The following is a 17,541-nucleotide window of genomic DNA, read 5'->3' on the forward strand; positions in this document are numbered from 1 at the left end:
GTTTTTCTAGGTTTGTTGAGCTACACTGCCTGAAAGTACGATACTGACAGACGAGATGTGTTCAAAAAGTAAGGCGACTTTATATTTTTATGAAAAAACATTTATTTATCGATCAATATTCATGCTGTCCCCTTCAGAGTAATCCCCTCAGATACAATACACTTGTGCCAACGTTTCTTCCAATCCTCGAAGCACTTCTCATAAGCACTTTTTGGTACAGCTTTGAGTACTTCCAGCAATGCAGTTTTTATTTACTCTATCGTTGAAAATCTTTGTCCTTTTATAGGTCTCTTCACTTTTGGGAACAGGAAAAAGGTCGCAGGGAAACGAATCCGGTGAATATTGTGGCTGAGGAATGATTGTCGTGTTGTTTTCGGCCAAAAAATCTCCCACAAGCAACGGTCAGTGAGCAGGTGCATTATCGTGATGCAAAAGCGGTGAGTCGATTTTCTTCAATTCCGGACGTCTTCTGCCTATCGCTTCTCGCAAACCGCACATAACGTCAAGGTAATACTCATTGACCGTACGACCTTGAGGCCAAAATTCACGATGCACTACGCCACTGTGATTGAAAAAAAAAAAAAGTGAGCAGCAGAACTTTGACATTTGATCGGACTTGGCATGCTTTTTTCGGTCTTGGCTCTCCGGGATGCTTCCACTGGGAGGACTGGGCTTTGGTTTTTGACTTCACAACCGTAAACCCATGTTTCGTCACCAGGTACGACCCATTTCAGCAAAGCAGGATCATCACTGTCGTAAGTCAAGAGCTCCTGAACGATGCCACAGTTCTTCTGATCAAAATTGAGAAGTTTCGAAACAAACTTCGTTAAAACTTGTCTCATGCCAAAAAACAACTGCATGACACGAGCCGACCGATATGCCAACATACTCAGCAACTTCTCTTACGGTAATTCGACTATCTTCCAAACCAATTTTCTTTACAGCTTCGACGCTGTCAGCTGTTGTTGATGTGCTGAGGCGTCCAGAGCGAGGTTCGTCAGTGGCATCTCGGCTATCTTGGAAAAGCTTGTACCACTTGTAAACTTCTTTTTCACTTAGAGCAGACTCACCGTATGCCACTGTCAACATCTGAAGTTTTTTAGAGCACTTGATTCCATTTTTTCATAAAAAATTTTATGATGCAAATTCTTTGCTCAATTTTTTATAATAATCAAAAATCGTCGAGCACACTAAAACACGTCTAACCTTTTCTATCTGTCAAAAACAAACTTGAAACTGAACATATGTTCGGGACATGTGTACCAACATAACAAAACAAAAAGATCGATAACCGGATGTACGTTGTCCGCGCAATTTTAAAAGTCACCTTACTTTTTGAACAGCCCTCGTATAAAATTCTACCACTTTTTAACAGTAATGAGAATAGCGACAAATGCAGACAAAGCCGTCCTGGTATTGAAGTTGGTGCTATGTTTGAAGAAGGAGAAGAAGAAGAAGAAGAAGAAGAAAGAAAGAACAAAAAGGTCACTGGTCCAGGAAATGGCTTAAAATGAGAGATTTACACATCAAAATCTGCTAAACGGGCCTATTATTATCAGAACCCGATGATAAAATCAACTTTCTTCGAATGGGCAACAAAACTCTCAAAAACTCGTTGTGGGCCGCGTAAAAGAGGAAATTCGTGTGTCACATTCGCTCTTATCTAGCCACACACATGCCAAACAAGCCCATACACGTGCCAAGAAAGATTGTCAATTTAACCTTACTTTTGAAGCAGACGCTTTTTGTGTATTCTGCATTTTGGCACTTGCGGGAATGGCTAGAAGTGCAGATACAGTAATTGTAACAGGAATCTGGAACAATGTTAAAAGAACAATACGCTGGTACAGGGAATGGTTAAAAATGAGAGAGGAATACACGCACGAAAACCCGTAAACGACAGTGACCCGTTAGTAACTTCGTCCTCACACTGAAAAAAAAAATGAAAAAAGACAAAAAAGAAAGCGCCAAGTATTGTACGCGCAAAATTATTCTCTTATACTTGGTCCTCTGACGCGGAAGAACCGAAGGACTTCGATTTATTTATGTCATTGCACTCACTCTTGCATGTTATACGTAAAACATCGATTTTGTTCATAAACCTTTCCTACCAAGTATATGGCTGGGAAAGATGTGATACCTCTACCATTTTGATCATTGTCAGCGCTATTTTGTTTTTGTCCTTGATCGTATATTCCACAGTTGTGGAAACTCACAATACAGTGAGATAAATTGCAATAAAACAATTTTCAATAAACATGCGCTGCGTATCATCGACACAACCAACGTCCGAAATCTTGTCAAATTTTCCGCCAATCAGAATTTCTCGCACACACGTTAAGCACGATCTAAACTTGACAAACATGCCAAGCATCACGGAACACGGCGAAATACACGCATCAAAAACAGTTTTGCATCACCTCGGTACCGAGAGTTCCGGACCTGTACAGAAAATTGGAACGGAGATCGACATAATCATCATTTCCGCCATTTTATTGCTCATGAAAGCCACACATTGCATGTTGTACCACCATACAGTGAGACCTTGGAGAGGTGGTAGTCCACATTGCTGTACACACCGGTATCTCTAATACCCATTAGCATGTCCTCTTGCACTGATACACGCCTGTATTATACGTGGCATACAACCCACAAGTTCATCAAGGCACTGTTGATCCAGATTGTCCCAATCCTCAACGGCGATTCGGCGTAGATCCCTCAGAGTGGTTGGCGTGTCACATCGTCCATGAACAGCCCTTTTCAGTCTATCCCAGGCATGTCCGATATTCATGTCTGGAGAACATGCTGGCCACTCTAGTCAAGCGATGTCGTTATCCTAAAGGAAGTCATTCAGATGAGGGCGCGAATTGTCCTCCATGAAGACAAATGCATCGCGAACATGCTACCTATACGGTTGCACTATCGGTCGGAGGATGGCGTTCACGTATCGTACAGCCGTTACCGGTGCCTTCCATGACCACCAGCGGCGTACGTCGGCCCCACATAATGGCACCTCAAAAACAGCAGGGAACCTCCACATTGCTGCACTCGCTGGACAGTGTGTCCAAGGCGTTCAGCCTGACGGGGTTGCATCCAAACACGTCTCCGACGATGGTCTGGTTGAAGGCGTATGCGACACTCACCGGTGGAGAGAACGTGATGCCAATCCTGAGCGGTCCATTCGGCGTGTTGTTGGGCCCATCTGTACCACGCTGCACGGTGTCGTGGTTGCAAAGATGGATCTCGCCATGGACGTCGGGAGTGAAATTGCGCATCGTGCAGCCTATTGCGCGCAGTTTGAGTCATAAGACAAGGTCCTGTGGCTGCACGAAAAGCATTATTCAACATGGTGGCGTTGCTGTCAGGGTTCCTCCGAGTCATAATCGGTAGGTAGCGCTCATCCACTGCAGTAGTAGCCCTTCGGCGGCCTGATCGAGCCATGTCATCGACAGTTCCTGTATCTCCCCCATTTCCGAACAACGTCGCTTTGGTTCACTCCGATACGCCTGGACACTTCCCTTGTTGAGAGCCCTTCTTGGCACAAAGTAACAATGCGGGAGCGATCGAACCGCGGTATTGACCGTCTAGGCACGGTTGAATTACAGACAACACGAGCCGCGTACCTACTTCCTGGTGGAATGACTGGAACTAATTGGCTGTCGGACTCCCTCCGTCTAATAGGCGCTGCTCATGCGTGGCTGTTTACATCTTTAGGCGGGTTTAGTGACATCTCTGTTCAGTCAAAAATGGTTCAAACGGCTCTGAGCACTATGAGACTTAACATCTCAGGTCATCAGTCCCCTTGAACTACTTGAACCTAACCAACCTAAGGACGTCACACACATCCACACCCGAGGTAGGATTCGAACCTGCGACTGTAGCGGTAGCGCGGTTTCAGACTGAAGCGCCTAGAACCGTTCGGCCACAGTGGCCGGCTTCTGTTCAGTCACAGGGACTGTGTCTGTGATACAATATCCACAGTCAACGCCTATCTTCAGTAGTTTTGGGAACGGAGGTGATGCGAACACAGTGATGTTTAACAAAATGGTCGTTTACGTGGGCCCTTACGTCAGCTTTCCGGCTTTTTCGCTCACTCTCAGGGCCTGCGTGGCTTCACTTACGCCGTGGTCACAGTCGCCCCGATATCGGTGCATTCCGCCGACGACCGACATCAGCCGGAAACGGCCGATCTTTTCAAATCAGTACGCCATTACGTGCGCGGTCACGGTGTCATTGCCCGAGCGCACAGACTTCGGATGACGTCGGTGAAATTCACGTGGTTTTTTTTTCGGTCGTAATGGCCGTCACGACACGAAACATGGACTGTAGGTAACTGGTGTTTAGTCACAGGCTGAGTTTTGTTACATCGGGATATAGCCGACCGTAACCTATGGAGTGAAATCACTGGTTTATTGGAAACCAAAAGTAGGCAAAATATAATTCGTTCCAGTGACAAGGGTGATGTGCCTTATGCTTTAAGTTTTTGTGGTGGATCTGTTTTGTTTATGGTAGGTGGATATTACCTGTTTACAAATTATTATTACTGCTTTTTGGGCTATGGTAGGTGGATATTAGCTGTGTACAAATTATTATCACTGGTAAATAACGTGCTTTGCAAATGTGTGTATCTGTGTATTTCCACTTTCAGGATGTGTACACAGATAAGAAAAAAATTTCCCGATTTTTCCCTGGATTTCCCAGTTAAAGCACATTTTCCCACGTGAAAATTACGCTTGTTCCACGGTAAGTGAAAGTATACTTTCCCTCGGTGCTGTAAAAATATCAGTCCTTTGAATGGTAAAGGTTTTACCTCGGAGCTGAAAACTATCAGTCCTTTGAATGGTAAAGGTTTTACACACCAGCGTTGAACTCCCCGGGCCTACAGAGAAGGAAAATACTCGGCAAAATAAATTTTGGAAAGCTCTCTGATGTGCATCATCATTTACGCTCCATATTTTCTTATCCGAATTACGGAAGTATACATTCGAATTCCACCAAATACAGTAAGTTAGTTTTGGAAGTATTGAAATCGAGTTTGAAATGCGCGTTTGTTAGCCAATCGTAGCTCATGTCACGTGATCTCGCCAGCCAACGACAGTAGACATTCAGAGCATAGGACACGTGATGTAGACAGCCAATAGCAACATCACTGTTAACTGGCGCGATCGCACAAATAGGAAAAGTTAATGATTTAAATTAATGTACATACTGTAGCTACAAGAAAAGCTAAGGTTTCACATACGATACTGGTCTTTTTGCGTGTGTTACACTTTAAGATACATCACTCAAATGTACCAGTAAAATTTTAAATAATGACAATGTCTGGTCTTCTGGACTCGAAGTTCTTCTAAGTGGCTGGTTCTCAGTGCGTTAAGTTTTAAATAAGAGTTAAACGCTCGCTGATTTAAGCATTTCATTGCACATTTTCGCGCGTAACATAATTCATCTTGCGTAAAAGCAAATTTACTTTTGAAGTAAGGCTTTTCGAAGCACCATTCACAATATTCATTCACAATATTTTCGCCGGCCTGTGTGGCCGAGCGGTTCTAAGCGCTTCAGTCTGGAACTCTGCGACAGCTACGGTCGCAGGTTCGAATCCTGCCTCGGGCATGGAGGTGTGTGATGTCCTTAGGTTAGTTAGGCTTAACTAGTTGTAAGTTCTAGGGGACTGATGACCTCAGATGTTAAGTCCCATAGTGCTCAGAGCCATTTGAACCACAATGTTTTCCTGCGAGCTGTGAAAAACAGATTCGTTTCAGCAGTTACCAGAGAGCGCCGGAGAACAGGCGTTACTGCTCGGGGGCAGCTATAGGGACGCAGGAAGCCCGTATGTTCGTGTATTTAAGAGATATCACACGACGACATAAAAGAAATAGAACATCGGAGGTTACTGGAGCATCGGAATTTCGTAAACCATACTAAAATGCACAATTCAGCTTAAAGTGCACATTCGTATGTCCAGATTCACAATGAAGTAGAACGAACCTGATATTCAGGTTTTCGGGATGCAAATTTTCTTAGCATACCAGTATCATGTTTGGTTCTTTATTATGGCATAATGCAATTTGCTTGAAGTACCAGTACTGTATTATCTTATGTTTGGTTCTTTGTTATGGCTTAATGTTATACGTGCCAGATGATGAAAATGTGCACTTTAAAACCAGTGAACAGTTGATAAAAGCCAATAGTGTGGAATGAAACACTTCGTTTCCAATAAATTGACTGCTTCTGCGAAAAAGATTAATAAAAGCAGCATTTATTTAGCAAAGCGACAAAAATAACTTCACTGTTCTGCAAGGCAATCAATGCCCGACTTCCAAAAATGTGGAAATACAGTAAAATCAGAAAACTGAAACAAACAACATATCTTGGCCCTCCGTGATTATGTGAGTGTACTTTAATTCACTTAGCAGCTCCCAGCCACAGAAAACCGTTTTGTTTTCATTTGACTTTAGAACTGTAAACGAGAAGGAAACAGCAAAATCACTAACTGTAAACACAGCTCACGTGAAGACTAACCCCGTCCCCACGCGCGAATGTGGCAACTTGGGCGCGCCAGAAAAAAATTTTCCGGGTAATATCTGGCTGCTTGTTGCTGTTGCTGGCCGCTGTGACCGAGCGGTTCTAGGCGCTTCAGTCTGGAACCGCGCTGCTGCTACGGTCGCAGGTTCGAATCCTGCCTCGGGCATCGATGGGTGTGATGTCCTAAGGTTAGTTAGGTTTAAGTAGTTCTAAGTCTAGGGGACTGATGACCTCAGATGTTAAGTTCCACAGTGCTTAGAGCCCTTTGAACCATTTTGTTACTGTTGCTGATACAACCAACAGCCACGCTTCAAGCAGGAAAAGGTACTGCCCATAGGCAACTCAACCGCGCATCCGCACGTGCCCGCTGGCAACTGCTCAAATGAACTTAAACGTAAACAATTGTGACGTCAGGCTCATCGGCAGCATTTTATTGGTACGAAGTATTCCACAGTCTTCGTCCTAACCCCTCTGACCAATTTGCTGTTTATCAGTTCTTACCAGTTAAAATTACAAAAATTTAAAAATGAAGACCAAAACAATGAAAATTTCCCGGAATTCTAAAAATTTCCCCGGTTTTTGTCGGTTTTCGCCCGGATGAATAAATTCCAGGGTTTCTCCCGGATTTCTCGGAGCATATACACCCTGACTCCTCGGTGATTTAGGTGTTCACAGTATTTTATATTCTAAGCTTTATGCGTGTCTTCCAAATGTATATTGAATGACTGTCATTTACGGTTAAGTGAAGTATGTCTGTACAACTTCAAATTAATTTAACAGAACAGATTTCGAATAGGCCCCTTCCCGGAGAGGTGTGATTCGAGGTCTATTAAAAAAAAAAAAAAAAAAAAGATAATCACATTAAAATGCAGTCGTGGCTCTAGTAAAACTAGACGTGACACATTGATGTTTGACATCTGGCGATTACATCTTTCCACTCATCAGGCTTATACTGCGTTTTGAAAAGTACAGTTTCAAAGTTTGTGTGTGATATGTTGGATGCTATTTACGATGCCCTAAACACTAATTTAAAATCTAATATTTTCACTTTTGCACCACACATTCCGGTACTACGAAATTTTTAATTTATTCTACGACGAATTTTGGAGTTGTGCTTCGTACAAATGCATCAAAAGATGCTGTAATATTGTTGATTTTCTTTATTAAAAGACATACTCAATCTATATAATACTCTCACCAGATATTTTGGTACTTCTTCCTCATATTCACTGGGCAAGTATTAAAAGAGCATTGAAGGTAACTAGATTCTTATCTGAATATACTGACAGTACTGCATTTATTTTCACCATAAAGTGAGCTGCTGTGAAACCGCTAATCTACCTTTCATTAATTAAATAATTCTTGTTGATTCACACTCGAATTTTGATCCATGCGCCATATAACAGAAACATCTACTTTCACCACGTAAATTATCCATATGTGCTCATAACCTCACTGGTAAACTTTTACACACCAAAGTCGCACATCCTGTCACTGTAGAATAATAAACTATACTCTGAACGTGTTTTGGAGAGAGGCCTAGACAATCTGGTGTTTTAAGCGAAAATAAATTAGACGAGATCGGGGACTCCTTGGGAAGATGTCCGAGAAAATCTCGGCGCCGTTTGGCACTGCAGACTGGTTGTCAAGAACATCTGCTCACAGAGCTCAGCACGAGCCGAAATTGAAACCGTAGAAAATTGCGGTAGTGCATCAACTCAGATACTGTTGCTCGACGTCGTTACTGCAACTGGCTGTTACAGTGTGTGCACGATGGGGAAGTTGATCCTGAGATGCTTTATTTTCTGATTAAGCCTGGCTGCATTTATTGGGGTACATAAATTCTCAGAGCAGTCGACATTGGAGCTCCGAAAATCCTCGTGAATTACATCAATAATCTCTGCATGATGTGAAAAGTGGAGTGCGGTGTGCAGTTAGTGCAATATTTTTCCACGAGGCAATACGTTCTGAAAGGCATGTAAACAATATATTACATTTTTTTTTCGAGAAGCAACACCTAATAAAAAGATGTACGGTTACTTTATACAGGACAATGCGAGAACACACGTCGCTAAAGGTTCGATGACAGCAATACGAAGTGTTTTTGATGAAGGGGTAGTTGACTGGCGTCCCCGTTCTCCAGATCTAAATCTGCGTGATCTTTTATCTTTCGACAATTTCAAAAGACAATATGTATGCAACCAATCCCCACACGCTCTAAGAGTTGGAAGACAGGTTTCGGCTAGTACTTTCCCAGACTTCGGCAACCGAAATTCCTGGAGTGTTTGTTAATGTGTTCAGGCTGCTCTTACCACAGACGGACATCATTCTGAGCACCTACTGTAAATAAAGGGAAGCTTAGGGGGGTGGGCGTAAGGCGTCAAACGGGCGGACTTGGAGCAGGAGAGGCACCACAGGACATTTTAATTTCCACTGGCTATACTTTCACAAATAAATTCGTAAAACTTTGTCAGCATGAGCAGGAAGCATTCAGGATTCACACCCACAGCAGTGGAAGTTCAGATACATAACAAAAAAATTTCTTTTTTCATGCGAAATTTCATCATATTTCACTTACTGATGGCTGCAACTGTGCTACGGGTACACATTTCTTCACAAGAAAGATTCTTAGATGAATTTTGCACTGCTTCTTAAACACAAATTCCTTAATGCAAAACACTAGAATTTTCCAAATCTATTAAAAACTGATAAAAACTGAGACAATTGACTACAAATTTTGAGTTTTTACGAAAGACGAAGTTTAAAATGTAACAGCTCATTCATTCTTTATAAATTAGACGAATTCTAGAGTTTCATACACCTGTAAGTATGATTTGTATGCTGTGCAGAATTCATCGCAAAATCTCTCTTACCTTTAAGAACAAACGTAGTAAGTGAAAAAACTATGAAAACTTACATGTTGTTGTTCTTGTTGTTGTCTTCAGTCCTGAGACTGGTTTGATGCAGCTCTCCATGCTACTCTATCCTGTGCAAGCTGCTTCATATCCCAGTACCTACTGCAGCCTACATCCTCCTGAATCTGCTTAGTGTATTCATCTCTTGGTCTCCCTCTACGATTTTCACCCTCCACGCTGCCCTCCAATACTAAATTGGTGATCCCTTGATGCCTCCGAATATGTCCTACCAACCGATCCCTTCTTCTAGTCAAGTTGTGCCACAAACTCCTCTTCTCTCCAATTCTATTCAATACCTCCTCATTAGTTATGTGATCTGCCCATCTAATCTTCAGCATTCTTCTGTAACCCCACATTTCGAAAGCTTCTATTCTCTTCGTGTCTAAACTATTTATCGTCCACGTTTCACATCCATACAAGGCTACACTCCGTACTAATACTTTCAGAAACAACTTCCGACACTTAAATCTATACTCGATGTTAACAAATTTCTCTTCTTCAGAAACGCTTTCCTTGCCATTGCCAGTCTCCTTTACTACTTTAAGTGTCTCATTTCCTAATCTAATTCCCTCAGCATCACCCGACTTAATTCGACTACATTCCATTATCCTCGTTTTGCTTTTGTTGATGTTCATCTTATACTCTCCTTTCAAGACACTGTCCATTCCGTTCAACTGCTCTTCCAAGTCCTTTGCTGTCTCTGACAGAATTTCAATGTCATCGGCGAACCTCGAGGTTTTTATTTCCTCTCCATAGATTTTAATACCTACTCCAAATTTTTCTTTTGTTTCCTTTAGTGCTTGCTCAATATACAGATTGAATAACATCGGGGAGAGGCTACAACCCTGTCTCACTCCCTTCTCAACCACTGCTTCCCTTTCATGCCCCTCGATTCTTATAACTGCCATCTGGTTTCTGTACAAATTGTAAATAGCCTTCGCTCCCTGTATTTTACTCCTGCCATCTTTAGAATTTGAAAGAGAGTATTCTAGTTTGATTGTCAAAAGCTTTCTCTAAGTCTACAAATGCTAGAAACCGAGGTGAGCTTCCACTAGTTTTTTCATTCGTCTGTATAGAATTCGCGTGGGTATTTTGCAGCCGTAATTTATTAAAGTGATAGTTCGGTAATTTTCACATCTGTCAACACCTGGTTTCTTTGTGATTGGAATTATTATATTCTTCTTGAAGCCTGAGGGTATTTCGCTGGTCTCATACATGTTGCTCACCAGATAGTAGAGTTTTGTCAGGACTGGCTCTCCCAAGGCCGCTAGTAGTTGTAATGGAATGCTGTCTACTCCCGGGGCCTTGTTTCGACTCGGGTCTTTCAGTGCTCTGTCAAACTCTTCATGCAGTATCGTATCTCCTATTTCATCTTCATCTACATCCTCTTCTATTTCCATAATATTGTCCTCAAGTACATCAATCTTGTATAGATCCTCTATATACCCCTTCCACCTTTCTGCTTTCCCTTCTTTGTTTAGAACTGGGTTTCCATATGAGCTCTTGATGTTCGTACAAGTGGTTCTCTTTCTCCAAAGGTCTGTTTAATTTTCCTGTAGGCAGTATCTATCTTACCCCTAGTGAAATAAGCCTCTACATCGTTACATTTGTGCTCTAGCCATCCCTGCTTAGCCATTTTGCACTTCCTGTCGATCTCATTTTTGAGACGTTTGTATTCCCTTTTGCCTGCTTCATTTACTGCATTTTTATATTTTCTCCTTTCATCAATTAAATTCAATATTTTTTTCTTAGTTTACATGTAAAAAGAAGTTACTTTGTTATGTTTTTGAACTAGCACTGCTACGAGTGTGAATCGTGATTCCTTCCTGTTCATGCTGACAAAGTATTACGAATTTATTTGTAAAAATATAGACGTGGTAACTGAAATGTGCTGCGGTGGCTCTCCTAATCCGGGTCGGTTGATCAGATGGCCACGTTGTTCGTGCAACTTAAACTCGGGTGGTGTCCGTGAATGGGAGGGGGGGGGGGGGGGTGTACGACGGCGGCGCCTCCCGGGCGTCTGTCGTGACACATGCCGTGCAAATTTTCGTAATACATGCGTATAAGGTGGTGGGTGGTTGCTTGTGACGCTAATTGGTTGTGAGAGAAGTAAAGTGGTGCCACAAAGTTACAGCGTTTTTAACTTTTCTGGCATGACGTCCTTTCCTTCATCTCATATTCGCAAATTTTGATTGGTAATTTTAATAACTGATGACAGAGTTACGTTACCCGCCAAAGTCCTTTTTGGTGACATGCATTCGGCGTCTTTTTAATAGCAAACGGCAGTGCAGCGGTCGTCTCCGAGGACAGAGGCGTCGTGGTACCGATCCCATACTGCGGGCCTGACATACACTGAAGCGGCAAACAAACTGACACAGGCGTGCGCATTCAAAGAGACACACACGTAAACAGCCGGAATAGGGCGCTGCGGCCGGCAACGCCTATGGAAGACAACGAGCGTCTGGCGCAGTTGTCGGATCGTTTACTGCTGCTACAGTGGCAGCGTATCAAGGTTTACGTGAGTTTGAACGTGGCATTATAGTCCTCGCACGAGAGATGGGACACAGGATCTCCGAGGTAGCGATGAAGTGGGGATCTTCCCTTACGACCATTTCACGAGTATACCGTGAATATCAGGTATCCGGTAAAACATCAGGTCTCCCGACATCGCTGTGGCCACAAAAAGATCCTACAAGAATGGGACCAACGACGACTGAAGAGAATCGCCCAACCTGACATAAGTGCGGCTCTTCCGAAAATTGCTGCAGGTTTCAGTGCTGGGCCACGAACAAGTGGCAGCGTGCGAACCGTTCGACGAAACATCATCGATATGCGCTTCCGGAGCAGAAGTCCCACTCGTGTACCCTCGATGACTGCACGACACAAAGCTTTATGCGTCGCCTGGGCCCGTCAACACCGACATTCGAATGTTGATGACTGTGGAGTCATGTTGCCTGGTGGGACGAGTCTCGTTTCAAACTGTATCGATCGGACAGATGTGTACGGGTATGGAAACAACCTCATGAATCCAACGACCCTGCAAGCCAGCAGGGGACTGTTCAAGCTGGTGGAGACTCTGTAGTGGTGAGGGGCGTGTAGCTCTTGGAGTGATATGGGACCCCTGATACGTCTAGATACGGTTCTCGCAGGTGACAAGTACGTAGGCATCCTGTCTGATCACCTGCATCCATGGACTTGGGCAATTCCAGCGGGTCAATGCGACACCCCACACGTCCAGAATTGCTACAGAGTGGCTCCAGGAACACTCTTCTGAGTTTAAACACTACCGCTGCCCACCAAACTCCCCAGACATGAACATTATTGAGCATATCCGGGATGGCTGGCAACGTGCTGTCAGAAGAGAATCCATCTCGTCGCACTCCTACGGATTCATGGACAGCCGTGCAGGGTTCGTGGTGTCCACTCCCTCCAGTTAGTCGAGTGCATCCCACGTCGTGGCGCGGCACTTCTGCGTCCTCGCGGGGGCCCCACACGATATTAGGCAGGTGTAAGTGCTTCAAAGACTGCAATGATGGAATTTAACATACGGAAACAAATAGAATTTGACATGAAATTATCCATAGAAAATGACATTGTAAATAAGGAAAAATGGACAAAGTTCTTCGGAATTACAATCCAGGACAGCCTCAAACGGGACATGCATATCGATTCCTTAGCATGTAAGCTGTCGAAGAATGTGTTTCCTATAAATATCATTAGCAAATATTGTAACGGCATTTGTGTACTAAAAACTGCTTATCATGCCCTATTCTCATCAAATTTAAACCATGCTGTAGAAATATGGGGTGCAACAACTCAAGCCAACCTAAGCACATTATTAATACTACAGAATAAAGCTATCAGAATTATTTGTGGTGCCAAACCTCGAGAATCGTGTCGGAATCTGTTCCCAAAATTAGGTGTGCTTACCATTATAGGTGTATACATATTGAAAGTTATACTGCTTGTGGAAACAATAAATCCAAATTTCAACTGTGACCTGCACCAGTACGATTCAAGGCAAAAGTTCAGACACCATGTAAATAGCCACAGAACAGCTTTATATGAAAAAAAAAAATGCACTTCATGCTGGGCTGAAGCTATCCAATGCCCAACCAAAAAGTCTCACAACCCTTCCCACTAACAAAAGATCAGCTAAAAAGAATTCTAATTGAAAACCCTTTTCATTCCCTAGACAAGTATTGTACCTGTATGAAAATTGCTTCATAAGTATGTCAAGCTCATAGTTTTAACTAACCTACAACTAATATAATGTTGATAACAACAATATTTGTAATATTGTGATTGTATACTACCAAATGTAAAATGCATCAAAATGTAAAATTTATTAATACAAACAAATCTTTAGTTTGTAATTTATAAACTGACGTATTCAGAAAATAATCTGTATGATGTCCTGACACTGTATGATTTCTACGGATTGTATCTCATTATTCGATGTTGAATAAATACTATTATTATTATGAGTTTGTGAAAAAAATTTGTTCTGCCTTAGACAAGTCTAGCAAAGTTGCAGGATTGTTCTGTGAGCTCATAAAAGCATTTGATTGTGTAAACCATCAATTGCTCCTGTATAAAATGGAAAAATACGGAACTGGAGGTCATGTTTTAGAGTGGTTCAGGTTATACCTCACAAAGAGGAAACAAAGAGTAGTTATATCATCAAGCTAGGGAAATTTCTTCTCTGAATGGATGATTATTTCACAAGGTGTTCCACAAGGCTGACTCTTGGTTCCAATTTTATTCTTACTGTACATAAATGACTAGCCACTAAACATAAATTCACACTCAGTTTTATTCACTGATGATACGGCTGCCCTCATCAAAACCAATCACTCTCAACAAATTCCCTCAACAGCCACAAATCTATTAGACAGTTTAGAAAACTGGTTCCGACTAAATGTGTTAAAATTGCATATTGGAAAAAAACATTTACTACAGTTCAAAACTATAAACTCTAAGATAAATGAAATTCATATTACCTGCAGTAACCAAGTACTGAAAGAATCAGATTGTGTTAAATTTTTAGGAATCAAAATTTATCCTGGTCTTCATATATAGAAAGCAAATAAGATAAACAGCCTGACCTTTGCTATGAAGATTTTGTCATATTCAACTAGCATGGAGATAAGAAAAGTAGTTTATCACAGCTATTTTGAAGCTGTTATAAAGTATGGCATTATCTTTTGGGGTAATACAAGCAAAATCATTAGAATATTAAAATTACAAAAATCAATTGTTAGAAATATGTGTAATGCAAGACCGAAAAAATCTTGTCGCCCACTGTTAAGAAATCTAGAGATATTAAGTGCCCTCTGTTTGTACATCTCTGAACTGATTATTTTTGTATACAGTAACCGTATGTTATTCGTAGAAAACAATATTAAGCATCAATACAGCACTAGGAATAAGACAAACTTCATGCTTCCTACTCACAGGTTAAAGTCATATGTACAAACCCCAGAATAATAGGCATGAAAATCTACAACATGCTAAAAAAGAAACAAATAAATAGCATGGAGCTAGAGCAATTTAAATCAAAGCTGCGCAAGTTATTAGCGGAAAAAATTATATTACTCTGTAGAAGAATTTATGAACGATGATGTGGAAGTCTGAGCACCTGTAAATTAAGCTTAGCAGTTTTGTGTCAAATAAATGATTGTAAAAATATGTCCACTATGCAAACACTGTTGTTATATATTACTTTGTAATTCATGTACACTGGAGTGTTGATATATTGTTTTTGTAATACTGTATATACAAATTGTAATTGTAATGTAAATGTAATGCTGACGAGTCCCCAGTGCATCAGATCTGTGATTTGACTTTGTATGTTACGGGATAATAAACATTCTGATTCTGAAGAACCTCTGACTGAGTCATTTAAAGAATGTTTGATTAGGAAACTTCTTATTGACAATTTTCGTCCATGAATACCATGTTCTCATATTTCCCACCAGAAATGTGCTACAGAAATAACATCCACAGATCTATGTAAATAATATCTGTAAGGTTTTGACTCATAGCTAGTAAGCATCTACGCATTTACACTTTTACTGATGTTTGTTTATTGTATATATCTATATGCATTTTTATGTGAACACAATTTATGACACAGATAACACTGTAGTAAAGTAGTATTAAGACTCATTTATATGCCTGGTTGTAAGCACAGTTTTATAAGACCATGAGATGAACCGATTATGCTTGACGAGACACAGGCTTGACACACATGGTTTTTGAGGAAGGTTTAATTTCGCGACCACGAATTTCGGGGTTTTGGCTTTCTCTTTTATTATTTTTTTGGAGGGGGGGGGGGGGGGGGGGGGGAATCACTCGTGCTTTGTTCTCTGCGGTCGTTTTCCCTTTGTTGCGTCTAGGAATTTCACATGTACTGTGCAACATGGAACGGTCGTGGTCTCTTATGTGTTGACAGTAATCTTGCACATATGAGCCACTCAGTAGGAATGTTAAACCAGACTGCTGTAGTATATAGCAGTATCATATTTCTATGCAGACATGGTTTCAATGTAAACAAGTTTAATATTTATGTATTATGTAAATAGTTAGGTATTTAGTACGTCGCTTTCTGGTATTCAGGTAGCAGGGACTCACTTGTAAATAAGATGTAAATTTGCAAAAGCGACTGTTTACATGTGTCGCAAATAGTGCCACAAGGATAAGTGGACTCTCAACAGAACATGGGACACTCAAGAGAGTGCGAAATGTGGACTTCGAAGTGTTTACATATAATTAGGAGAAAGAGATTATAAACAATGGCTGGGTCCAACTCACCGTTTGTTGACGACGTGTAGCAGCCGACTGGAGAGGAACCAACGTCTTCAGCCTCTTCTTGTGGCCTAATCCAATGAGTGATAAAACATTCACACACGCACAGAAAGCAATATAGTGAAGTGCACCATAGTGACATGCTACTTTTCAGGCACAAACTGTCACTAATTTCGCTAAAGACACAGTGCTGGGACGATGTGTTATCGACAGCACATAAACAGTGCAATCACACACGATGAGACTTTACGGTGCGATGAATAAAATGTGTTAGCAGAGACGTTTAAGAAATGCATGCTTAAAAATAAGCGTATAAACGCACTAAATAAGAAACACTGTTGAGACACTTTTGTTGTGGTTATTCAAACCGGGAACGATTTTAAAACAGTATGACAAGCTTCAGTCGTGTGAACTGTTGACGCTCTAGTGAATAAACAGTGACAATTTACATTCATGCTAGAGGGATACTTATCACACAACACAACACGTGCTTATCCGAACCTTTTTCCCAGGACGCTACAGTGTGTAGTGACATATAAAGGACTAATTCTGCCGCGTTTTATGAATTTCATGAACGCAAGAAGCTTCGCGTGGATTGGCACTGCGTGCTTCCGCGCAAGCAACTCGAATCACGTGCGCGGAATGTGCCTGCCCATATAGTTCCACCGGCCGGCAGCAGGGCGCGCGGCATGTGGCGAGTGATCGGGTGACGTCATCGCTACGAGATGGCGCTAGCTGCCACCTGTTGCTAGAGAGCCTGTACAGGGAGAGAGTGGCCAACCGGACGATACGGCGGCCATTTTTCTGCCAAACTCCGGGCGGAACTTTTGAATGGCCAGTAGTGGAGTACAAACTCACCGAATCAAAAGCACAAGACAATATGGCGAAATCATTCGTGAAATGCCTTTCTTTACAGCTATAATATACTCATAGTAGCCTACTACGTACAGCACAGGAAAATTTGGTACAGTGACTGTAAAAATTATTCGTTACTTGCATTTATCTCCTTTAAAGTTCGTTTACTAGACATATTGCAATAAAAGTAACGTAAACAAAACAAAAATAGTATATAGCATTTGTTTTGTATCGGAAGTGCATAACGCTAAAGATTTAACGTACCTGTATTACGTCAGATGAATGAAAGTCGTAAGTAGTTGAAACTTCCTGGCAGATTAAAACTGTGTGCCGGAGCTAGACTCAAACTCGGGATCTTTGCCTTCCGCGGGCAAGCGCTCTACCAACTGAGCTACCCAAGCACTTGCCCGCGAAAGGCAAAGGTCCCGAGTTCGAGTCT

At 41.8% G+C, this 17,541-nt stretch overlaps 1 protein-coding gene across 3 annotated transcripts in view; it reads right to left on the reverse strand.

Moving 5' to 3' along the window:
• LOC124719092 (F-box/LRR-repeat protein 7-like) overlaps positions 1-17,541 on the reverse strand; it is a 117,627-nt gene that overhangs the window by 89,209 nt on the left and 10,877 nt on the right. For 2 of the 3 annotated variants that reach the window (XM_047244784.1, XM_047244782.1), the window contains exon 1: positions 16,254-16,791. The exons of the other annotated variant lie outside the window; for it this stretch is intronic. In XM_047244784.1, the coding sequence (XP_047100740.1) occupies positions 16,254-16,389 (136 nt within the window). In that variant the 5' untranslated portion in view covers positions 16,390-16,791. Of the gene's footprint in view, positions 1-16,253; positions 16,792-17,541 lie in introns of those variants that run through there. 3 annotated transcript variants of the gene reach the window in all.

This window comes from Schistocerca piceifrons, chromosome 10 (genome assembly GCF_021461385.2).
Source record: "Schistocerca piceifrons isolate TAMUIC-IGC-003096 chromosome 10, iqSchPice1.1, whole genome shotgun sequence".
NCBI classification, from domain to species: domain Eukaryota; kingdom Metazoa; phylum Arthropoda; class Insecta; order Orthoptera; family Acrididae; genus Schistocerca; species Schistocerca piceifrons.